General features: G+C 38.2%; 1 protein-coding gene across 1 annotated transcript in view; it reads left to right on the plus strand.

The window, feature by feature from the left end:
* LOC139731539 (serine/threonine-protein phosphatase 4 regulatory subunit 4-like) overlaps positions 1-26648 on the plus strand; it is a 75812-nt gene that overhangs the window by 22025 nt on the left and 27139 nt on the right. Inside the window, exons 7-11 of the mRNA XM_071642422.1 lie at positions 6423-6530; positions 8558-8679; positions 15820-15942; positions 17043-17140; positions 19645-19677. Coding sequence (XP_071498523.1) covers positions 6423-6530; positions 8558-8679; positions 15820-15942; positions 17043-17140; positions 19645-19677 — 484 coding nt within the window. The remainder of the gene's footprint in view (positions 1-6422; positions 6531-8557; positions 8680-15819; positions 15943-17042; positions 17141-19644; positions 19678-26648) is intronic.

A 26648-nucleotide genomic window follows, 5' to 3' on the forward strand; every position in this document is an offset into this window, starting at 1 on the left:
TAAAAAAATCGAGTGAAAATATTCACTCTTAAAGGAGTGAATACAAAAAAGTGAATTTAGAGTGAAATTGGAGTGAATTTTGAGTGAAAATGTTCATTTTCACTCGTTTTAAAGTGACCTCAGGGATCACTCCAAAATCTTCGAGTGATCCTTGAGCTCACTCCAAAATGAGTGAAAATGAGCATTTTCACAAAAAATTCACTCCAATTTCACTCTAAATTCACTCTTTTTTGTATTCACTCATTTGAGAGTGAATATTTTCACTCGATTTTTTTTTTAGAGAGTAAGAGCATCCCTTGTGTTGTTCTGATGAAGTGTGATGGAGAGTGAGATGGATGAAGAATGTCTGTGCTTGTAATTCAAATATCTATGGCATCCATTCTCTTTTCTTTTTTTTAATATCCAAGTAACACTAACATGGTTAGATACCTGTAGGTACAGACAGCCTCACACCCGATTGATGCGAAACATTTTTTTTTTTTCTGCTACAGCCCTACACAAATAAACGTATTGAGAGGAAGGTGGTGCTTGAGCCAAAACTTTTGTGTCAGAGTTCAGGCAGAAACATAAATCAAGTTCTACAATGATGCAAATACTAGTATGAGATGTCCTACATTTTCAGCAGCCCACATTTCCAGTGTGAATATGAGTTTTGTGGGGTAAATGTAAGGAATCTGCATTATCCTTTTCAAGATGTGAAGGAATTCATTACGTCAGTCTACGTGGAATGCCTATAATACAACACACGAGTTGACTAGCTGGAATTATTTTGCAGGGAATTAAAACTGTCTGTCAGCCTGTGATTTTAGGTTTATTTATAGAGTCTTCATCCTGCTGTCTATATGTTACAAACATCAAAATTTAAAGGGACTCTGTTCACATTCAATATAGGCCCTGCAGCAAAATCCCTTGTCGATCAGCTCTCTAGCAACAGTTTGTGAATGGTTGTTACCTTCAGTGACCTCATTGAAGATGTGAAGAAAATGTGTCTTTATTATAGCTGTTCGTGACAATTAGGAAATATCAGTTTCATCCTACAATTTGCTGTACGTAAACATTAACTTCTCACATTTCGTGTGCTTATAGTAGATAGCAACTAAAGGTGTGCCGGTGAGCTTTGATGCTGCATATGAGTGTGTGTGTGTGTATGTGTGTGTTTGCATGTAGTTGTACTTTTGCCACCCATTAAAGCCTCACCACCTCGCAGAAAGATGGATCTCTTACGCACCTAACCCATCAATTTATCGTTTGTCACGTTCTGTATTACCTCATTAGGGCGCCGCTGTCAATAGCCTTGTTTACAGTCTCTCCCCCTGTCACAATATTAGAGATAAGGACTGCTGGGAGGACGTGTAGAAATGAGATAGATTTATTTCCCTGCCCGGTCATTCCCATGCGAAATTCTATCCCCATGAGAGAGCTGTCCGCCGTTTGAAACCTCTGCCAGATAACGATGAGCCAAACTGGGTTGAAAAATAACATCTATATCTCTTTTCTCCCCTTCTCCCTCCCCCCCCCCCAAAAAAAAAGGCTTATTCAGCATTCAAATGCAGTAACGTATTGTAATGTAAAACTCTGAGTACACATTGATTCTGGTGTACCTCCACAAAGTGTTAAAATCACACACTTTCTCAATACATGGTCCCCAAATTTTGTTTGTGGAAGAGTATGAGATTCAGAAGAGTTTGTAGAAACAGAGTTTTTTAGATTTAGAGACATGTTCAAAGGTGGAGAACTAAACTTCCCAAAGATAATTGATTAGCATGCTGCGATTTTGTTGCCATTTTATCATTGTGTAAGATGAGAGTGTGTTGTTGTTGTAAGGGCAAAGGGAAAACAAGAAATTAATAAACTGATGTTCAGACTCAAATGAAAGGCATGCATCTTAAACGAGATTACTGCTCTCGCCTACTCTCCTTCTCACATCTGAAAAGGTCGAGAAGGCGGGGCATCACCTCCTCATCTTAATAATATACTAGAGAGGGGCCGTCAAAGGCGGCAGACCCACGCCTAAGTACAAAGTCGGGGTAAACATAATGTGCATTCGGTCATCTACCAGAATTCGGCCACTTAATTGCCAGTGTGCTTTATCACCAGCCAGTGAGTTCTACCAAAGATCGTACACTGAAGTGTACGATCTTTGGTTCTACAGTCACATCACACGCAAATCACATCATTACACATACGGTATTAACACTCATTCACGTACAGGAAAGTCCTTAAGTCTCCTCCAAAAATCCATCGAAAATCCCAAATTCCACCGTCAAAAGTGCAGAATCGGAACTTTTCCAAGCGCGCGCGAATTAAGTCCAGTTTTAAGAGTATTGTCTACGCGACGGGTCGCGGAAAAAGCGCTAAAAATCGAGAAATACGCCGTTTTCTTGCGGGATATTTTGATTATAGCAAGCCGAGAGTGTGATGATATCAAAGGTCGTATGAGTGTACGATCTTTGATGGTATCCACAAAAGCAAAAAAGAAAAACAAAATTTACGTACCCCCTAGGCAATTACCCCTATGATTAGTGTCTACGGGAATTATTCAATGCAAGGGTTGAATGCAAATGTCTACTGCACCAGTATTCGGCCACCAACGAGCGCCGCAACGTCCCCGGTGCAATTTTGCACCAACAGTGTAGAGCGCGATGCATTTTCAGCGGCCTTGCACACGCATTGACATTGAGCACGCATATCGTGCAGTGTGACTGCGACCGAGCAAAATGCTCCTCCAACGAAAAAAACAATCAATGTTAATTTGAAAAATCATCAAATATCAAAGGTCGTATGAGTGTACGATCTTTGATGGTATCCACAAAAGCAAAAAAGAAAAACAAAATTTACGTACCCCCTAGGCAATTACCCCTATGATTAGTGTCTACGGGAATTATTCAATGCAAGGGTTGAATGCAAATGTCTACTGCACCAGTATTCGGCCACCAACGAGCGCCGCAACGTCCCCGGTGCAATTTTGCACCAACAGTGTAGAGCGCGATGCATTTTCAGTGGCCTTGCACACGCATTGACATTGAGCACGCATATCGTGCAGTGTGACTGCGACCGAGCAAAATGCTCCTCCAACGAAAAAAACAATCAATGTTAATTTGAAAAATCATCAAAATACGGGCCAGTTTGTGATGACGGAGAACGAACTTTCATAAATCTAGAAGGACATAGTCCCTCAAATAGGCCTAAACGTAAATTTCGGAATTCTTACGAACATTTGAGCAGCGAAGTCGGATCGTTGGGGAGTTTATGTCTTCGTATGGTAGCGGAAAATCGCAAAGTGAGAAACGGGAAATTTTCGGAATGGTCACTATACCATGGGGTCAAAACTTCAAGGTCACACAGAATTTGCAAGGGTCAACCGATTATCACCAAAATCTAATCGATTCTTTCCTGTCATTATCCAAACATTCCCTGAACATTTCGTGCAAATCCGTTTACCCGTTCTCTTGTTATCTTGTACACAAACAAACAAACAAACAAACAAACAAACAAAAAAACAAAAAAAAAACAAACAAACAAACAAACAAACAAACATACGGAACCCTTTACATAACCCCCTGCCGATTTTCATCGGCGTGGGTAAATATTTAAGCATCTTCAATGGATATGGAAGGCAAAGATCCAGAGAGCCAATCAAAAGACTCCAAGCCCAATATCTACCCAATGTCTCACACTTAGGGGAACAGGTTTGAATAACTCTGACTGTGTTCCATGTCCCAGATACAGCAGACCTTTCATCCCCGGCTGGCCGGGTAGAGGGACATGGCCTTTTACGTCCAGACAAATCGTCTTGCCTCCCCGATTGATTCATGTGTCAAGTATGGTGATGGCAGTAATCACTGCTCAGCGGGGTCTCTTTCAGTCCAGCTGGGGTCGTGCAGTACTTTCATATTGATACACCCTTATGCCAAGATGTGACAGTAAAACTCAAGAGTGGTATAGGATGTACAAATGATGGGGCTTTACAAATTCAGTGTACCGTGGCTCATTTCAAATGCAGATTATCTACATGCCTTTTAAAACAAAATTTGTTTGTGACAACCTAGTATCTTGCCAAAGGCTTGCCTATCATATGATAATTATGTACTCTTTAAAAGAGTGAATGGTAAAAAAAAAAAGTGTGGTAATATGACTGATGACTTGCTCATATTATATCTAATAGACCACTTTACTTGTGATGGTAATTCATACCTCCATAGCAAGACCAGCTTATCGTAGCTGAATATGGGCTATCCAGCCATCTTCTCAGATGGAAAATGAACAAACAAGCAAAGGTTGCTCCCTGCAACTGGAGTACTTGCTTGAGGCTCGCCTTACATATCGTACAACTGACACATCATAGACTAACTTGTTTTCAAGTATTGAAATATATTCTATTTTGATAGATATGCAAAGAGAAGCTGGTTGCTATGTGTTCGGATTAAGGGGAAGAGAATCTACAAAGTTGAATATATGTTTGTGAACTGGTTTACAGAGTGGTATCATGATGCTTATAAACCTATTGACTATTGACAACTACATGTATTTCCTTTCGTGGTAGAGAAATAATAATAATAAAATAATAAAAGGACATTTATATTGCGCAGCTACTATAATGATATACTCTGCTGCGCATTACAAAATGACATGCATACAAGAAATTCAAACAGAAAATACACTACTTCAAGAGATGACTTTTTAACCTGGTCTTAAACTCATTAATTGTAACTGCTTGTCTTACAAACAAAGGGAGATTATTCCATAATTTTGGTGCAGCGTACAAAAATGCCCTGTCACCAAGAGTAACTTTTGATTTCCCCGATGGATATTTCAATAATGTTTGATCCAGTGAACTTCGAAGATGATAAAATGTTTGAAATGATGTTTTTAACTCTACAAGTTCCTGTATGTACACTGGTGCTGTACCATGAATAGCTCTATACACAATCAGCAGAGTTTTAAATATGATTCTCTGCTTTACAGGCAACCAATGTAATGCACGCAGTAATGGACGACAATGAGAAAAACGAGGAGAATTACAAACTAATCTAGCACATGCATTTTGCACCCTTTGTAGTTTACCTAACTGATTATCAGGTAAACCATAAAATAAACTGTTACAATAATCCAATCTGCTTGTGACAAACGCATGGATGATTTTTTCAGTACTTATGAGTGTAAATGAGAGTGTATGCCAGACATTCCTTCACTTTAATACCTTGTTCCAGTTCATTACCTCTACCAAGGAGGTTATGTTTTTGCCGGCATTGGTTTGTTTGTTTGTTTCTCTGTTTGTTTGTTTGTTTGTTTATCTGTCTGTCTGTTTGTTTACAAAATAACTCAAAAAGTTTCAAACAGATTTGCATGAAATTTTCATGAAAAGTTGGTAGTGACGCAAGGAACAGATGATTAAATTCTGGTAGTGATCTGGATGACTGTCTGGGTCCAGGAATTTGTTTGAATTTTTCAAAGATTTTGTGAATTGCTATTAAAGTAGCAATGATATAAATATACCAAATGTCATTACGTTTTGATGGTCCAGAAATCTAATAATACAGAGATGATATGAATAGGACTATGATATAGGGCACAAAAGAACTGAGCTAAGAAGGTCTGTGCTCTGTGAGTATGTTTTACTTTTTTATGTTGGCTAACAATAACGATGTATCCTATGACTATGTCACTGACCTGAAGGTCTTGCCACCTTTCTGGTATCAAGAGTGAAATCCTGCTTCATTAGGGGTAACTAAAGGGCAGCCATCTTGCCAACCATGTTTCATCCCAGCTCATTGTAAGATACACCAATATTTTATATATCTGTGCTATGTCACTGACCTCTATGGCCTTGTCCCCTTTCCAGGGGAAAAAGGGATCCCACCTCATAAAGAAATGGCCATAAGGCACATCTCTCCCGAACCTTTGTTTCATTCCAACCAAATATATGCATTAACCAATTATGTGATATGCCTGGACAATGTCATTGACCTCAAGGTCTCCTCCTGTTTCCATTATAAAAAAAAGATCCTCCCTCATTAACAAATTACTGCAACACGCACCACCCACTAAACCTTATTCCATTCCAACCAGATGTGTTTATAAACCAATGAGGTGATGTGCCAGGGTCTTGACTCCTTTCCAGGATTAAAAAAACAGAGATATATCTCATTATGAAATGACCGTAGGACTCACCCCTCACCAACCCTGATCCATTCCAACCAAATGTATTCATAAACCATTAACATGATATTTGCCATTACTGTGTCACTGACCTCAGGGTTTCTTCCCCTTCCTAAGATAAAAAAGGAGATCCTTCTGTGTTAAGAAATTACCATAAGACTCATACAACTGTGTTCTATTCCATCAAAATAAATATTCATAAACCAATGATGTGATATGCCCTGGATGATGTTGCTGACCTCAAGGTTTCCTCCCCTTTCCAGGATCAAAAAGGAGATCCTGCCCCTGGTCACCTCTCTCTGTCAAGACGTGGACTACGAGGTCAGGGCTAGTATGTGTAAACAACTGGATAATGTCGCCAGAGGCTTGGGGTAAGTTGATTGCCTTTTGGTAGGGCCAAGTTGATTACCTTATGGTAGGGCCAAGTTGATTGCCTTATGGTAGGATCTTGTTGCATTCAAGACATACATGCCCTTATAGATTCCAAAGTTCAAGGTCAAACATTTTTCATGGTGTTCAATTCTGAATTTGACAGGTCAACTGTCAAGGTAGCAGGACCTTAAATGTTTCACTTCAAACCATATTTTCTTGTACAGTAGGACTCACACATTCAGGAATGCAACTGCTTTGTGAAGCCAGGGTTTGTGAGATAATGTCACCACGCGTGAATGGTATTGAGGTGCCATCATGTATAGTTTCAGGAATGTAGGTGACATGCAGTAGTGATAAACCATTATGTGTCTGATCTGGCCGTCCATCCTCCATTTCTCGATCTGTCCTATTCTCTGTGTGTAATAAGTACTAGCATTAGCAGTATTTTGAGAGTAACTTGTATATTAACTCAGTGAAATTACCTACAGGTATACCTCTAAATGGCCATGCAAAGATGTCTTTGATCAAATTTTGAAGTCAAAATATTGAGGTCAAAGGTTACAGATCCAAGGTTAAAAACTGAATAAATACATGTCAAGATTGGACAAATTGCATCATGTGTGATTTAAACATTTTGTGAAGGTCAAAGATCGTGCTTAGATTTTAAATCCTATAGTTGCTAAATGCTCTGATGGAATTGTAAGGACATGAACTTTAACAGAGCAATTCATTAACTTCATTGTGCATTTTTCTTTGCATGACATCAGGTCAAAAGCAGGGGCCAATTAAAACATTTCCATAGGAGTATGATAATTCTGCCATCACTGGAAGACACTGAGCAGATAAATTCCAGGATATAAAGTAGCAGGTGAAATCTGCCGGATTTATGATTGACATGTGCAATCAACCTAGCAAGTACTTGTGGTCAAATTGCTGTGTAAGTCAGATGTTGGAAACTAAAATTGTGTCATATGAGTGCTGAGGATAAAACTTCTACTAGGTTGAGGGAAGTTTGGGCATCTTGCATCATAGATAACACTACTTGATGTTTCATGTTTTGATAGTGATTCAAATTTATCTGGATGACTGAAATCAAAATGGCTGATTGGAAAAACTCACAAGTTGTTGCAGTCTATTACTGTATACACCAAATATTTCATGAGGTTTTTATTTGTTCAAATTTTGTGAGTCAAGCGCTATTCTCGAATTTAAGACCCCGTTTAGAGTGCGGGGCTGGGCCGAGCCGCGGCCAAGCACAGCCTCAATTGCGTGGCCCGCAGTTTTGTCCATTTACACTGCCAGGCTCGGTCCGGGCTTTTAATTCAAACCTTTCAATATTTTGTCGTAGTGGCACTCTGCTTGTAAACAAACGCAATATGGTATAGTCTGGTTTCCAGACCCTTTGCCAACTGGGCTCCGCGGCAGCGACGAAGTCGCCGCCTTTGCCGAAGGAAAAATCCTTTGCAGGACAAAACCACCTTACACTGTACTAGTTTTCGATGTTGAGGGCGTTCATATCCTGAATAGCGAATAGTACGGACAGAGGGTCTGGAAGCCAGCCTAAATTTGGTACCGCATTTGGCCCAGTTTGCGTTTACACTGAGAAAAGGCCGACTCGGCCACGGCCGAGACCACCTCCAGAGCGTGGCCAAATGCGTGGCCAATTTTGGCCCCGCATTTGGCCTTTTGCACGTTTACACTGAAATGAAGGCCGGGCTAGGCCGTGCTTTTCGCTCACTGTATACGGGGTCCAAGACACACATAAATATTGACTCTAATCCCGATGTGAATATGACATGCACTCGTACATTTCTCTGTTCAGTATTGTACTCCAAAATTGGGAATTTTCCCACTTGCAAAATTGTCGGGAAGTCCCGACTCGCGATAGATTAGACTCGCTAAATATATGGTGTATACAGTAGTTGAAAAAAAGATGTCTTTCTAGTTTCTGCTTCATATAATAAAAACCAGTGATATGAATACAACGTGATGAGTGTTTATCCTTGTCTCCTTGTTTTCCATTAAGGCTGGAGCCAACGAGAAGTGCAATACTACCTGAACTGGTGGAGCTTGGGAAGGATGAGGAAAGTTGTGTCAGACTGGCTGCACTCGAAACAATAGTCAGCCTACTCAGTTTGCTGGACGATGGTAAGTCACTAATTCTCATGAGAAACATGTTCCCTTTCTTCTTTGAGGAAGGAAACAAAAAAGCCTGTTCTTGCCATGAGTTCAAGGTTCCATCCAGCTTGAACAAATACTGACAATTGTCACTTTTGTCTGCGTGTGCTGTCTACATTGGTGATTTCCCCTCACAATCTTCCCTGTGAGCTAACACGGCAGCGTATAAGGAGGTTGATACACTGTTCAGGGTAGTGTGTGCACAGGCATTTCCCACGATAGTACAAACTTTTGTGTAAAGTTCATAGCTGACTGTGCTTTCTTAACATATTTCTCGATCACAGAAAAATGTGATGTTTGATTAATGAGAGTATGTCTGTGATTTTGAGTTGCAGAGAAACTACTTGGATCATATCAGAAATGGTCACATATCAAAAAGGTCAAAGGGACCAAAAAAAAAAAAAAGATAAATGAATGCAGTAGTGTGAATTCTATATACAAATTATGAAATTCATAAATGTCCTGTCCACTCATTTTGTACTGCTGAATCAGATTCTTTATCTTTCATTTGAAACACATGATTGTCTATGAATGTTGACCGAAATGATTTGCTGTTTGACTTTTGGACAACTAATTATGCCAACTTCTAGCCTGATACCAACTGATGTGTTTTGCTCTAATTTGTTGATTATTATTTTTTTTTCTTGTACACGTCCTTTCCCATTCGCATGGCCGACAGTGAATTACATTCCTCCAGGTATAGCAAGATCCACTCTTTTTTTTATTTTAAAAAGATTCAAACGTTGCTGTTTGTGTGAGAAAGACAGTATGTAGGTTATATATATCTAAACACATCAGCTTGTAACAAAAAATGTACGCTTCCTCATATGCACAGATATCTCCATTTGATAACATAGTCAGTTCAGGATATAGTCACAAAAATATCATTTTGTATTCTTCATCACATCATTGCAAGAGTTGACAATGTATATTTTGAAGAAGCCATGTGATATTCTGGTTTGCTTTAATTCACTCTTCGATGTGAGTCATTTTCCAGTGTGTGCTTGTGTATATGTGTTTCTACCCCCTGAGACTACCAGAAACAATTCACAGTCCTTATGTACACCTACATTGTAGGTGACATTTATATTGAAACCCTCTAAGGCTTTCTTTGCAGTGCATGAAAATCCCTTAATCTGAACATTTCATCATACTACATTTGTATCTTATACAATTCACAGCACATCTATGAATTCAAGGTATCATCATATAACTTTATCAAATGCACATTTCCTGCCTCATCTATACAAGGACTACATCAAACATATAAAGAGGTTAAAGATCTCAGTTACTGATTTTAATATGGAGTGCTTGTCAGCCTACTGCCCTGTGTTTCTTTGTGATGTTTAGTGTACATTGGAGTGTTACTGGTTCTATTCTTGTTGAAAGGTGACAGTCTATATGCATTTTTTAAATGATTGTGCATTCTATCTCTGTGATGAAATACTTATCATGTGATAGATTTTCCCTCAGTTTGAGAGTTTTTCTTTCAAGTCTTATCTTTTTTATCTTATTTTATTTTTTTGTATGTGGAGAAGATCATATGTGTAGCGTGTGTCCCCAAAAGCAAGACCAAGTACTGACATTCCAATTAAAAAAAAAAAACATCTCACATACATTGAGTGATATCCTTGTTGGAACTCTTATGTGAACCTTGTGAAAAAGTTGATAAAGTTGACCTATCAACTATTCTGAAATAATTTAGTCACTTTCTTAAGAAATATATTTGTAAATGTATATTTATTTTCTTTTTTTTTTTAATATGATATTTCACTAAATTCATACTGCAACTTCAAACTTTGGATAATGGCTAATGAGTTATCACTCCCAACTCTGCAAAGCATATCATTATAATATATCGTTATCAGTGCCTCTCAATATTCTCTGCCACGTGCAACAGATACTTCAATCCCCCCATGGAGTTGCATCACTGTGAAAATGTTGTGAGGGATTTTTTAGTCTGTCGTCTAAATCCTGTAGTCTACCTACATCATGTGGGCTTGGGGATGTATGAGCATTTGAACAGATGGGCATGGATCAACTTGAATAGGATTGTGATGCACATATAATGAGAATCGATCAATCAGAGGGTAACATGGGAGGTCAAATGTCAAAGACGGAACGTTCATAAGCCCTGGGCTGAGACTTTGAGTGCAAATATTTGTTGTAGGAAATGCCCCAGTTTTAACTCTCTAGATATGTATTTTACTTGGGTAACCTTAAGACATGGGTAGGAATGGAACAGTGAATAAGAAGCAGCAGAAGTGAAGGTGTGGACAAAGTTAGGCAAATTGAATTAAGTTATGACCACTGGAATGTTAATGCTAAATAACTTCACACAGTATCTTTTAAATGGTCAACTTCAAATTGCCCTCTTACTAATATGACTGTATGATACTTCAGTAGTCCAGGTATTTGTTTCTCCCCTACGCTTGTTTTGGATGGCTAGAAAGAAAACTATGCATCAGAAACTTTATGGAGAATTAACAAAAATTACAAAATCATGTTTAGTAGACATACTCTGTAAGGCAGGAAAAAATAATTCCTAGGAGTCCTATGTACAAAGACATATAAAATGATATTTATCTTATTTTGTACAAAGATATGTGGAAGCAGGTAAGGTTGGGTGAAATATTCATACAGCTGTTGCTTTCAAATTGATCGTTTCTCATTTAATCACTTTTCCCTTTATTGATACAATTCCTCTCTCTCTGGAGGGCAATATCTCTTTTTGATGAATGGATTCCAGTTTCTAGACTTTTGTTTTACACTGTAGCTTGATTGCCTCGTGCCATTGTGTTCGCTGCTGAGAGAGAAAGAGCATGAATGTTGGCCCAAAGACATGTTTTCTTCACCCTTGTATCACCCATAGCTAGGAGTTAGGTCACGCCCTGGGTCAGTTACATCTAGCCTCAAGCTCCCAGTCCTGCCCTGGGAATGTACCACACTAGGTTTTTTCCTCCAAAACATGAATTGACTGCATTGCAAAAAAAAATGTGAAAGGTACATTTCTTCCAGTCAAATCAACTAAGTCTGAGGAAAGCCTTTTAATAGTGTTGTCTATTGTTAATCATGTCTGGCATTTTAGAAAACACAATGTAAACTCGAATATAGCACACACTGTATTGTAAATCATTCTGTGCGAAAAATAGGTTAGGTGTTTTCAAATATATCTCAATTTCAGTTTTCGATAAGGCCTACTAACTTGATGTCACACTGATGTGCTGTGCTTCTATAGATGGCCTCGTTATCAAGCATTCGTTTGAATGGAAAAGATTAATTGCAATTGTGTTTTTGTGACTGACAATGAAAAATTTTATGCTGCGCTTTTTGCAAACCTGGTTCCCTTTTGATCAGATGTGGCATGTTGTGAGCATGGTGTGTGTGTTTGTCGGTTTGTTTCTCTGTTTCCCCTCCCACAGTTGCTATGTACAAATGTACCTTGTCATACATGCATGCCCACACTGTGAGTGAATGTGATTGCTGTCTATGCACTCTTCTTTGATACTGTATACAGTAGTACTGTCATACATGATCTGTCAATGATTCACTCTGTGCTTTCCTTTTTGTATAGGTACTTGTATACTCTCATTTTAAGCAGTCATGTGCTGCAAGTACGCTTGTTACTCTGCAGAGGGTGTGAGTCTGTGTACCCATGGGAATGTAGAGTTCCGTAAAAGTTCTGTGCAGCCCTGGATGTATGTACAATGTATAGGTTTAAACTAATCTTGACAACATTCTTGTCTGTGTGGAGAGAACACATGTTCTGTGTTATTTAGTCTCTTTCTCTGCACTACAGTCCATGCTGAGCTAAAATTGGCTCCATGTATGGATTATGGCTATATCGTTTTATACATAACTCCAGCGTGACGTTAATTGTTTGCATCACATGCAATTTCCAGTGCATACCGATTAGACCTGTGGTATTTTGATAAAGTATGCACTTGCACTAGTTAGCAATGAACCTTGGTATCTTGTATGTAAAAAAACAACAACTCACAAAAACACATGCAAAATTGTCAGAAAAGAATAAAAATAGATAAGTCAGTGTGATAGAAAAGAAGTTTGGACATTATCCTTACTTTATTGCAGTCATTGTGAAAAGATCTGGTTTGGCCCATCCAAAACATTTGTGTTGAAAGAGTATTTTATATCGAACACTTTCTTGTGAGTTTGGGTCAGAGAGTCCTGAATGATTCTGCTTTGAACAAAAATATATGTAAATACAAACAACTTTGACAGATTTTAGCAGACTTGTAGTGAGTGAGCAAACTTATATTATTCATCTGTTCCATTCTTGCAAAGAATAGAGATGTATAATGATCCCAAAGTTTCATTGTTTCGTAGGATAATCTATTGCAATTTTTTTTTTTTTTTTTTTTTTGGTTACATTATATTCCTTCTGTCTTTGTTCATTAATCTGTAGTTATATCTACACGTGTAGTTCCTCTTAGTATCAGTGAACCGATTTGATTGGCCCTGCCTTGGAAATTCATGACCCAATTTGGATATGGTTTATAATTGCTAATTTTTACCACCCCACCCCCGCTCTTCCTCGAAACTTTGACATGCACGGACAGCAAGTCATTGTCTGTTTTGAATCAAGATCATACATGTACCACTTTTGTCTTGGATATTTCTTTTATGGCATGGAGGATCCCTTTAATGATGAGGCTCACATTGGGGCAGCATCACCCAGGAGTTTATTGTTCGTTTTCATTTAAAGTGACTTTTTTCATTCTGTGTGATGGATCTATGTATGCGACTGAATGTTGTTAGAATCTTTGAGATGATTTGGCTTCAATGAGTCTGCATTTATAAGAGATGAAGGAAGAAATATGTTGGATTTCCCTTTTGATAGCTCAGTGACTCACATTCAGATGTAATATGTGTGCAGGTAGTATATACAGTTGAACCTCTCTTATCCGGCCTCCCTTTATCCGGATCTCTCTATTATACGGACGCAATCTCGCCGTGATTTTTTTTTTATAATTACGTGAGGAAAGGGGGATTCCCAACTCCTTGAGAACTCCTACACAAACACACATGAATTACATATTACTTCCAACATGATTAACATACATACATGTATATTACATCAAATTTCCTTCCAAATTGCTTACCTTCAGACATTTTTAACATCCCCAAACATCCCCAAATGTAACAATGAATAGGTTGCAGTATACACATTACTGGTGGTACTACAATGGGCTACATCAGTACATGTGTATGTATATGTACATGTATAAAGCATTGAGTCTCCCGTATCCGGCCAAATCCCTTATCCGGAGGGGCCCCGGTCCCGACTTGTCCGGATACGAGAGGTTCAACTGCATATAGTGATGGGCAGTTAATTTCATTTTTTTATGTGTGTGTGTGTTTGATATTTATATTAGGAGAAAATTTTCCTTCAACATTCCATTGGGGAGGGAGAGTAGTTGGTATGGATGATATGCAACATGTAATGGCAATATGTATCAAAAAAACAAAAACAAAAATATCCATTGGTCAACAAGCCCATTAGATAGAGCAGCATTCTGTCATACAACGTGTATGAAAGAGATCTTTCTTAATTTACTCTGGCATCATACCAGACATGGATATAGAGTCAAGATATCTCAGCTCGCTGGTGCATTGAACAGAGAGGTCATACGAATGAATTGACAGAGACCAGAGGTGTGGCTGTGGAATTTCTCTGGCAGGGATATGTCCTTGTAGCCATTCCCCTTTCAAAAGACTTTCCGACCCTTTGATTGTTCGGTGAGCGCTTGGCTCTTACATACATCAACAGTGCTTGTTTCGGTAGCATTTGTCATTCACTATCGTACTGAATTTCCATTGGATTTTGTTGATAAGCTGGTTGTGGGTATGAAAACAGCGTATTCAGCCCAAGTTCCAGGACGAAAAGACATTGAACAAAATACAAATATGAGAATTAAATCAGTATACTTTCTTTGAGAAAGTAAGAGCATCATATTGTAAGAGTGAAAAATAGAAGTATTTTTTTAATTCTATCTTGCTAGTATTTCCTGAAAATCCCAGAGGGCATCTCTGCAGTGCATTCCAAATTAAGGGCATATTTCATCTGGGAGATGGTACTGTGGCATTATGAGTGAAATGTCCACCATGCATGCTGTCATTTTCACTCGCACATAATACATCTGGGCTTTAGACCACTGATGCTGGCGTTGTTGAACCAATACGGTCTATTTCTGTGTAGAGGGATGTGGTCATTGTAATGCTAAACTTCTGTGTGTGAGCACATGTCATGTCATTATTTCCACATGTATCTCTTCGTCAAATTGTGGTGACTGGGAATAAGATTGGCAGGCCTTTGAAAGAAGGATAATTCTTTTGAAGAGTTTACCCGTTATAATGTCTAAATGCCAAACATTTCAAGAGAGTAATATTTCCCGAATTGGGACTTGTAAAACTAAGTTTTCGTGAATGGTTGAATTTGTGATTGAGATACGCAGTGATGAGGTGTAAAATGAACAATATCCGTTTTCGAGAGAAAAGCTAGTGATTTTCCCCTTGGAGATGAAATACATTGCATTTGTGTTACAAGAGGGAATATTTGCGTAAGTAGCTAATTTTGTGACTATTCAATAGGTAACTCATTAAATTCACGAAAATAAAACGTCACAAAATATACCAGAGACATCAATGCATTTGTCATGTAACATGAACTGGGGAAACACAGAAAAAAAAATGCATGATTGAATGAATATTTTTACAATCTGCTTTTTACAGCTAATTCTGATTACATACCTATGCCGAGATGCTTGCCAGAAACCCTCATTGCTTATTGTAATCTGTGTGTGTGCTTGTCCCATTTGTATACCGTTACTGTGTATATACACAGATACCAGTCTTACTTTATATTTGTACTTGTATGTAGTGTGTTGGCTTTCTGCTTGCTGTGACTTCTTTTGATGGCATATCAGGGGTGCATTTAAAGTACTAAAACTTGTCATACTTTGTTATGTGCTTTAGAAGCATAATGGTATTAAGTCAGGTGTGTGAGAATGGGTACTAGAGCCCTTCTGGTTCTGACTGTACAGGTGTTGCAGACTATACTTACAATGCTAACTCTGCATTTTCACCTAGATACTTGTACTCATACCATCATTCCCCTGGTGAAGAAGTTCTGCGAGAATGCCATGAACAATGAAGACTCCACTTTACCGGCCGTAGCCAAACAGTTTGGGAGACTATGCCATGGTTTGTCAGGTAAGGTCATATGTCATTTTGACTGGTCCTGTTCTGGAGAGAAGACAGAATGCAAAATGAGGCCTGATTGGCAGTTCAGTTTAAGGATATTTCACGTTAATTTTAATCAGTAGTGAGTTGTGTGGTTATGTATCGAATCTTTATTTAAAAACCTTGGTTTTCTGTGGTCCTACACAAACCTAAGACTTTTATTTAAAAATTCTTGTTTTTCCTGGTCCTACTTGAAAGCTGTGTAAATTGTCCTTTTAAATATAAGAGGCAGAAATTAGTTATCTTTCACTAAGTATGCACAGAGAGACTTCTGCAGTCACTACAGTAAGGGAGACAGAAGCATTACATTAAAGAACATCTCTTTTATGCGACACCCAAAGAGCTAAATTGTCAAAATAACAAAGTGGTTTCAGTACTAGATAAAGCTTTTTGACACACACAGAGTTCTGCTTGCAGTTTGACATACTTTCATAAAAATAGATTTGTTATTTCTTCATACTATTGATACAATTGAAGTGGTAGGAGAGTGATTGAACTCATGGAAAAAAAAAAATCTTAGAATCAGGTTTGGATTTATGTTTCAAAGGCCGACCATTCACCTGCTCTTTGGAATCAACCATTTTGTGGTCAATTGCTGTCTGAAAGAACAATGGGTCCGCTCAATCAAAATGTGCAAAATATGCCTGCAGGTATCATGCTGTCTGCTTGCTGTGTGCATGTGCCAAGTTTGGCGGTAAATCGTAGCCGTCAGCGAGATATCACGAACGTGACCCCATGGTGTAATGGAGAAATCTTGTTCGGTGTAACATTTCAGGAAACGCTTGTGGGCACGGAGTGGGCATTAGACTAAGTCATATTGTGACGATAGATGGCTAGATCCGTCACTTTTATTGGTATGAATGAATGGCATTCCAAGTGTATCACATTTTGTTCTTTCTTTCTGTATGGCTATGTATTGCACTAGTTTGCAGTTTTTAGGTGCAGAAAAACAAGCATGTTAGCATCTGAAATTGATTTTGCATGAATGTGTTAGTGAAGTGTAGAGGCAGGGTGAATTAAATTGTGAGGTTTCTTTTTCTTCCCCCTTTGCAACCTTGCATCTCCTTCAGTGAATTTGACGGAGGAGTTGAAACTCTGGTTCCTCAAGTTTTACTACCAGCTCTGCTCTGTGGGACTCAATGAAAGAAGTATCAGCAATGACAGACTGGTGAGTACAGGAATGTTTGACCTTTGACCCATCAAGTAATGGGGCATGTTTGCTGCGGAAGCTATTATCTTTTGGTCATCAAATTGGCAACTCTGAATTTCACTGCGTCTCTTCTGAAGATGACGTGTATCTATTGGAATTCATTAAACCTGCATGATATTAGACTGCACTTGACAAAATTTATCAATTTGAGAAACACTCCCAAAATGTGTTGCTGATTTGAAAAGCAGTTCGAATATAAGCATTCTGTAGGCTTTCGTAAGTTCCGCAAATGAAAGAAAGAATTGTACATAGGCGACAGATCAAATGAAAGAGAATTTTACTCTACTGTATGTATCACAAACAATGAATGATGAAAGCATTGATAAGGTAACATTTATTTTCTGGGACTGGGAGTTAAAGTGAAAAAAACAAAGGCAGTGATGTAAGCAGAAAAAAATCCAGACTGTAGTATTCATAGTTGTTTGAATTGAGGTTCTTTCATTTAAGCCTATAGTTTCTGTGTTTTCCTACCATTTCTGTAAATGCTTGTGAGATATGAGGTAAGCAAGAGTAACCTAAGGTGTAGATTAAAACAGTCAATATGACAGTGGATTTTTTTGTCATCAGTGATGTGTATCAAGCTTGAATTTTATTCCATGCTACTAGAGAAAAGCAGGAAGAATACACCTTGGTATACTCCTCAGCATTGGATTGAGGTGTCTGGGTGCAACAGATCCTTCTTTACATTACCTTGTTGTGACCCAGTAATATTTTATGCTCATTGTATCCCCCAAACAGAGTTGGGAGGATACTATGAATTTTTGTGTGTGTGTGTGTGTGTGTTTCTAGGCTTGATTCCAACGTGTACCCTACAGAAGTTTGTGATGGAAATCAGCCATTAGTTTCTGTGTATTTTTCTTGTGGAACATGCAGATATAATTTTGTACTTTGGGGACAACTGACTTTTCACAGAATATAATCTAACACATGCTTTGTATGACCTATAAATCTAAAGTGTGTTTAACCAGTAAGAGTACATATTTGAGAATGCATGTTGAAGTATATTGTCTGCAGAGCAGGAAGTGTTAAAGTATGTGTCAGGAGTCATCTCCAAAAAGAGAGAAATATGGAAGAAAACCTTGCATTAAAAACACTATATTATCATTCTGTCATCACAAGGACATAGGCAGTGGCAAGCAACAATGGGAAATTGAATATGACTTGCCACAGGGATCAAATGTTGGAAGAAAAAAATGAAATCAAGCAGAACTGATAGAAAGAGGAGTCAGTGGTCATAACTATATAAAAAGCATCTTTCATACACCAGGATAATTCATGCACAGATTGTAGTGACTCTAGAAGGATGATACAGTAACTGTGGGCTGTCCATTAAGTAGGTTGCCAGGTTTCACTTTATGAGACTGGGATTTTGTTGCCTTTTAATTGACCCATTAGCTTAAAGCACTGGTATACTAGTAATCCAGTGCTTGTCTTTTCTCCCTGGTTGCTATGGGAGACTAATGGTGGAGGAAGTGAGATGGTTGTATAGCAGCTATCATGCATAACCCCCATGCCCCCTTTTTAAGATGCAATCTCCTTTTTTGCCCTCTGGAAAGATTTGATACATAATCAGTGAGAGATGAATTACATGTATGCCTACCTGAATGGGGAAGTCCAGACGATTTTCATAATTTCACATCATGCCATACATAAATCGACAGCTCTAGGTATAGAATTGTGGAATTTACTGTGGTCCTTGAACAGAGAAACCAGTACCCTGAAAAACCCGAACCCTGAAAAACCCGAAACAAATTACACTGAACAATGATAATGACAATAGGAGGCTCTGATATTTCAGAAATGAAGCAGTGTAATTCCATTACAATACTGATTGCTTAACAAATTCACCTGTGTGGAATCTATGCATGCCTTCTTACTTTGTTCTGCTTCCTTGAGCCCCAACTCATGCATTTTCATGGTGAGGCTGCCACGTCGTCATCCTAGTTCATTGCGATTTGAAAATTTACATTTTGAAAACATTCTTATTCCTCATCCCAATCACTATAAAGTCTGAAACTCTGTACCCAGTATAACCAATTTTTAGTTGTTCAAATGCAAAAGTCTGAAGATCATCCAGAGGTTTCCTTTAACTGCATTTTGCAGTGATGGACTCTTAGGTGTACATGTATTACTTTTTCATTTCCTCACCCATATCCAAAAAACTTTGTTTTTCCATAATAAAAAGAAGAAGGAATATATATCTGTATTTTACATCTGTAAGCAATTGTCCTCAATGTTCTTGACTCTTCTTTTTGGTGGTATTGAATGGGGTTGGTTTGAATGTCATGTACAAAGTGTGGAAGTGTGTAGTACAACTCCAGTGTACTTACACCCCAGCATAACAATAGCCCGAGTCAATAGGAGCGGCTGTGAAGTCACAATAAAGCCCTTCACACATCTGACACACGGTCAGTGAGTAGAAGTGTTGACATAACGTGTGTGTGCATTGTATTCTCAATCAGGAACACTCCAGTGCAGCCGCCAATGCCTCCCAGGTATGGTATATGGTCCCAGCAGAGTCTTCTCCTCCCCCTTCTCTTTTTTTTTCTTTTCAAAAAAAAAAAAAAAAAAAGAGAGAGAGAAGAAATAATGATATAACAACAGCAACTACAGCAGTGGCTGTTGTTACAGCAAGTACAGCAGTGGCTGTTGTTGCTGTGTTGTTTGTAGTGTGTTTCTTGATGTAGAGAGAGGTTTTTGACATTTTCTCTCCCTTGCAGTTTGCTCTCAGAATGCTGTTTAGTTTCCCTTCTCATCCAAACTGAGTGCTAGAGATGAGTACTGTTCAGCCTTGTTGGATCAGAATCATGAACAAGTCATGAAAACAACAACAACAAAAAAGAAAGACTTGTACAAGTCATGTCTTGAGAATGATATATATTTTAGGAATTCTATATGCTGTTTTAAGTCCTGAAAATCTCACTCGGTGATTATGAATGTTGATGTTCCAAGTTTTCCCATTGATGTTTTCAAAGCATGGACAAATACAATTGCATTGGCATTGGGCTGCACCTTGTGCCAGGCCATGGAATAACAGCGTTTAATTAATCTTAACGGAAAGACATCACAGTGTCTTTCATAAAAATCATCTTGCGTCATGATTATGAGAAGGCTGAGCAGTGCCATACCTAGTCCAGATTCTGGACGTTTTCTATCATTACGCATCCACGCGCCGCTCCACAGCTTATCGCGCTATCCCCTGTAACCGCTCGGTGCCAGCAAACCTGTCCGAAAAAACGTCCAGAATGGTTTGACAGTGCGTAGGGTCAAAAGTTCATATTAGGTATGCTGACGTAATGCCCTACCTCTCGCAAGCTCATTGCGTATGCATGAAAACTAAGGGATCGATCACAGAAAAGTTCTGTGGGATCGATCGATCTGCAGCCAGCTGTCTGCATTGCACCGTGAATATCAGTGCGATCTGCAACAATTACTAATTATGTGCACAGAGATGCCTGCATTTTTGCACATCACACATTATCACAATCAAAGAGCCAACTCCTTGATCACAATGCAATGCGATACTCAGTACTTCAGTGATCCGTACCATGCATTGTTGCACAGCTGATTCGTGCAACGTTTTTGACTGGCTGAAAGTTATGGTTGCAGTCATCTAGGACCTACTTTCACGTGGTGTTTTGGACTGAGTTGTGCCCAGATTCGATGATGACTTGAATATCATTCTTGAGATTCGAAATGACGAGCTACAAATCGCCAGCTCGCCGATGTATCATTTGTGATGTGCCACTTCTAACGTCCAAACACTACATAAAACTGCAAAGAACGTCGTGAGATGTGGACCTCAAGAAAAGTTGGAAGATTTGTTTGGCGATGTTATTGTTGGTAAAGGGGATCAGTATGTTTTGTTTTTGTTGTTGTTGTTGGTTTTTTTTTGGGGGGGGGGGTTGTGCCAATCATATTCATTAACGGAAATAATTTTGTCATCAATTATTCTTCATTAATAATATTGTATGATGAAATATTCAGAAATTAAAGAAATTCTTAAATTGACAAAGGCACTTGTATGCACCTGTTTTCATTATTATCTGGCCCACTAAATAACAATGTAATTTTGTAATGTAAGCTCAGGGCTGTGAGATGTGGGTTGTATGAACCGGTATTTAGCTATGGTATACAAGATACTAGTATCAAGCATATTCAGGGGAGGTGGAGATGAAGGGGATACATTACACAATTGTAGTGCAAAGTTTTGAAGTATATGTATCAAGGAACCAGAAAGTGCCTTTTTTGTTTGTTCTTTTCCCCAAATGTTAGTAGAGAGCAGTCTAAATTTAAAGAATTGCGCTAAGTTTGTAAAACTTGTATCATTTTATTACCACTTCATGTAGGCCTACTGGGCAGTTAGACTGAAACTATTCACTTTGGTAATTTCTATAACAGAGACAATCAGACCAATATCCCTGTTGTAAGAATACCCCGTCACTCAGTCTTTGTTAGTCTTCATGATAACAAAGCTAAATTTAGTAAACCAAGATGAAGACGCTTAAGGTAATTTTTGCTATGTACAGAGATATTGGTCCATTTGTCTCTGGCATTACAGAAGTGAACAGTTTTGGTTGAACTGCCCTTCTGCATATGCATATATATATATATATATATATATATATATATATATATATATATATATGTATATATAATATCCAATTATATCTTCCTTTTTTTTTGCAAACCATACCTGTATTTGCTCAAAAAAGTAGCTCCATGTATATACATTATTAAATAATAGGCCTATTCATATCAAAAGACAGTCTGACAGAGCAACTTGTTTGTTTCTAATTCACAAACATTTAAGGGGGATATCAGCGTGAAATTATACTTGGGAAATGCGTGGGCCATGCACACAACACACACAAATGCATACACGAATGTGCACACAAATGCATACACAAATGTGCACACACATACACACACACAAACATACACAAACACATGCACACACACACTCACATGTTAGCAATTTGATTAAACCCCCTATTACAAATCACATCCAAATTAAAACATTATACATGTACATTAAAATTATGTGTACTTTGTACATACAGCTGTACAGTGTAGTAGACTTTACTTTTTTTTTTCCACGTTTATGGCAGCTGAGTATTGGTAAATAAGTTTAGATTTTTTTTTCACTGTTGAGGTGTGGTCAGGAAATACATCAATTTATCACTATTGTACTTTGAAATGTGCAATGTACAGTGTACATGTACATTGTACATGTGCAATATAAGTATGTACTGTTAAATACACTGTGTAGTCTTCATCATTTCATGTACAGTAACAGCAGACAGCAAAGTGAAAACAAATGGACTACGAGTAGTGTAATTTGAACATATGTATAATTTGTACATTTTTACTTACATTACTTCTTCAGCCTTCATTATAAAAATTTGGCCATGATGGTAAAACTGTTAATGTTGTACCAACTACCAAGGAAGTTTCAAAGCTAGCATCCCACTCCCAACTGTCAATAATGAGTTCAAAAAGTTGTCACTCTGGGAAGGACGTTCAAAATAATTCCTCAGGATAAGTTGGATATTCTTCGCCACCATGTACTCATAAGGAACTAAAATTAAATGTTCTATAGTTGATAAAATATTAGGCATATTTCAGTTGTTTCTCCATGCTCTTGAAATTCCTTCATTATACACTTTCATTTGTACATGTACATGTACAAGTACTGTAATATACAATACATTTACTGTATATTCATGATAGTTCATGATTATTGTTCAAAAACAGTGCATTATTTCAAACAAAATACATTGTAAACTGTTTGACTCTGAATTTTGATGTCAGAGAAATAATTTGTTATGTCACATCAGTCTGATTACCATGTGTAGTAGATGGTAGTAGACTCTCATTACACATCAAAAACACAGGATTAACATGAACTGGTTACAAGTTATGACAAAGAAATCTTCCTGGTCCCTCTGTAGATTTTTTTTTCATTTGGTGTGTTTTACAACAATTCGTGGTAAAAAAAAAAAAAATTGCTTCGAAGTTCAAAAAAGAAAATAAATTCATTGCTACACAGTTCACACTACAGGTACAAATGTTCATGTGCATTAACAGAATTAGTTTTATTTTTATCAAAATGGGCCAAAGAACATACTGTACATGTACTTCTCATGAATGATTTTGTATGTAAAGAAAGTATATGTAAACAAGTTCTTGGTAGTTGTACAACTCAAAAACATACTCTACACATGTGTACACTTGTATGTACATGTATGCATAGATGAACATGCGATGTACAATTACATGTGCAGACAAATGGCATTTACAGTTCAATTTTCAAACACCCACCCAAACACCCAAAACACACAGCCCATCCCCACTTGGCATGGTCTGTATGTACATGTACATGTAATCCACTACATCACAAAAACACAACCTTGAATTAAAATATTTCAACTTTTCCATAATTTTATCACTTGTAATTACGATATGTTACCATCAACATGTCCAATGAAATGAAAATATTCACGCCTAATAAACAAAGTACAGTATGAAAAGTAGGTGTGTACAAATGTACATTGTATTTGCTTCTATGAATAAGAGCAAGGTACAGGAATTGCAGTGATAAAAAGAAAATTATTGTACATGTAGCATGGATCTGCAAAAATTTAGGTACACCAGAAACCAATGTACCAACCACTCACCATTACAAACCTTAAGGAGGAAAAACACCCACAGTGGATTCTTGTTTTAAAACAATCATATGAATTCTCTAAAAAAACAATTTTCAAAGCCCAAAGGTACAAGCTACATGTACACGTGTGTACGTAACATTTTTCAGTAAAAAAAAAAAAAAAAAAAAATCTGAGCTACGATGTACAGCTGCACAGCTGTACATGATTCTTCATGTTACCAGTATATCTGACAAGGCCTGAAAATTGAGTGCTTTTAAAAAGTGGATATAATCGTCTAGATCACTTGGGCATCCACACAAAACCGTACTGTGTACGCTGCTTACGTCAACACCCAGGCCAGACGCAATGGTAGCTATCAGAACTCTGATTTCACCATCTGTTGCCAACATGCTGTCAACAATATCCTTTTGGATATCAGTTTCTGTGTTCCGGTGGTACATGTAAACTTATTAACATACCTGTGGCAACCTTCTGGAAGCAGTGCCATAAAGGTCGCGTATACATTACTGCACATTTTTCTTATCATCCTTTCACAACATGCACCATGGGTCTTCAAGTCATCTGCCAGCCACTTGAACATTGTATCTTGATCTCCTGCAGCAGACTTGACAACATGTTTTATATTTTGCTTGTCCCGCAACTGATTTACCCACACATAATTGCAAAGACCAAAGTTTTTGATGATACCGCTACGCACATCTCTGGTTGCAGTGGCTGTCAGGGCAACAGTGGGACTGACGACTTGAGTTTCGATCGTAATTCACCCAATTTTCCATACGCTGCTCGAAATGCTTTGGTGTCTCCAGATGCGATCCCCCTATTTGAAAAATAAGAAAAAAAAAACCCAGTAAGATTTAAAAAAAAAAACATTTTCTACATTGCACATAAGTGATTTTAATAATGCCTGCAGTCTCTACAATGCATATCGCATAGCCATAAGACTGCATTAATCTAATCTATAGATGAACAAGTATGAGTACATTTGCATACTGAAGCATGCTCCTATTTGAGTCTTTTCTCAATGTACATGCACATGAAGAATTAGTCTGAGGGCCACAGCGTGTGTCTCGATCGCTCCTCTGAGTAAAGGAGCAAAGCCGACGAGACACAGGCTGTGGCTCACAGACTAAAGCCATGAAAAGACAGTAGGCCTATATGTGTAATTGCATTTGTATGCGAGAAAGTTACAGTAGTTATACTGTACTGTACAAAAAAATTAAACCAGTGCAATTACGGTGTTAACAATTTATCACAATTACACAGGATTTAACTCGGTACACCTAGGATTAGGAACACTAACAAGAGTAGTAGTAGTACTGTAGTAGAAGCCTGACATGTGTTTACCCTAACCGGCCCAGAGGCCAGACATAACTATATTTAGTTTTACAATCATTTTTTGTTGTTCAACTAGGGGCCTACAGTTACAGTTTGTAATTCAAGACAAGAGACACGTAATGAAAGTTGCCTTGACGAATCATTTTTAGAAACTGGATAGATCTAAATGATTAGCTTACCGCTAGGTAGGCCGCTTGAGTCTTTGACTTTGTCACGCAGGCCAAGCAAGATCCATACTCGACCATAGCCCTGCTCATCTGGTCCGAAATTAAAGACTTCAAAGGCATGACAACAAGAGCCACAGCTTTCGGAGAGTCTGGTCCTTCATGTAGATCTAGTTTGGGAAGAATATCAACGCATAACGGTGCAGCTTGGAAGTTGGAACACCACACTATTGCCGAAACCAGTCGGCAGGGAGATAAACAAATCATGACCACGCACGGAGAAACGAGTACGTGTACGTGTAGGGACTTCTGACACTGTGGTTCTGCTGCTGCTCCCCGAAACCGTCAACGAATCCAAGCTCCTCAGTAGCACATTGCATTGAATGCTCTTCTCATTATCACTGTCATAAAAGCGACGCGGAGACGCTGATGTTGACATCCATTGATCATGTAAACAAGATTTGGAGGAAATACTTGAAAAATGCTGCACAGATTTTGGTCGGAAAACGCAAGACTCGGAATCAATATGAAAAGCACATTGCACAAGCTCTGTACACGCGATCCGGGGGATCCCCGATCGAGAAGTAAAAGCCACCTCGAAATTGACATGTACGATAGGTCACGATGCTTTAAATAGGCAAATACTTTTTTTATATGTATTTATCAATTTTTTATTTGTTATATGTAAATAAGTATTTTTTAAATCGAAAAATAGATTTAAAATGTTGATAATTGTGATATTTATAATTTAATTTATAACAGTTATGGAAACGAATAGAAGTTAGTCTTAATCTTACGCACGGTTTATGTACGTTCTAATTTCATTCTCCTCTTATGATCTCTAAGATATATTGTTTGAGCAATTTTTAATAAAAAGAAAGATAATTTTGACATTCTGTTAATATATGTTGAGATTAATACAAATATTGGCGTAAAATACGTATCTTATATTGCTTAATGCAATATACCTCTTTGCAATAAGGCTACAAGATTAGAGATCGATCGACTTTTTTTCGATCCCGCAAATTGCCTGCTGGACGCGATCTCATCGACCAATCAGGATGCTCGAAATGAATGAGGGAATGGGGGTGGGGCCAATTTTTTCCGAAATATTTCGGGGAGACTTGGCAAACCAGACTGGACTGTTTTGGAGGTTGAGATGCGTGCGTGCGCGGCAAATTAATACACGAGCGTACGGTGGGGCATACGCGTGCTGTAGCGGTGTGTGCGCGCGGTAAATGATCGCACAAAACAGTCCAGGCAGTGGACTATGCCATACCTAACCTTCAATCTCTA

This window comes from Diadema antillarum, unplaced genomic scaffold (genome assembly GCF_040938485.1).
Source record: "Diadema antillarum isolate AM-2024a unplaced genomic scaffold, OU_Dant_1.0 seq00000377_RagTag, whole genome shotgun sequence".
Lineage (NCBI taxonomy): Eukaryota > Metazoa > Echinodermata > Echinoidea > Diadematoida > Diadematidae > Diadema > Diadema antillarum.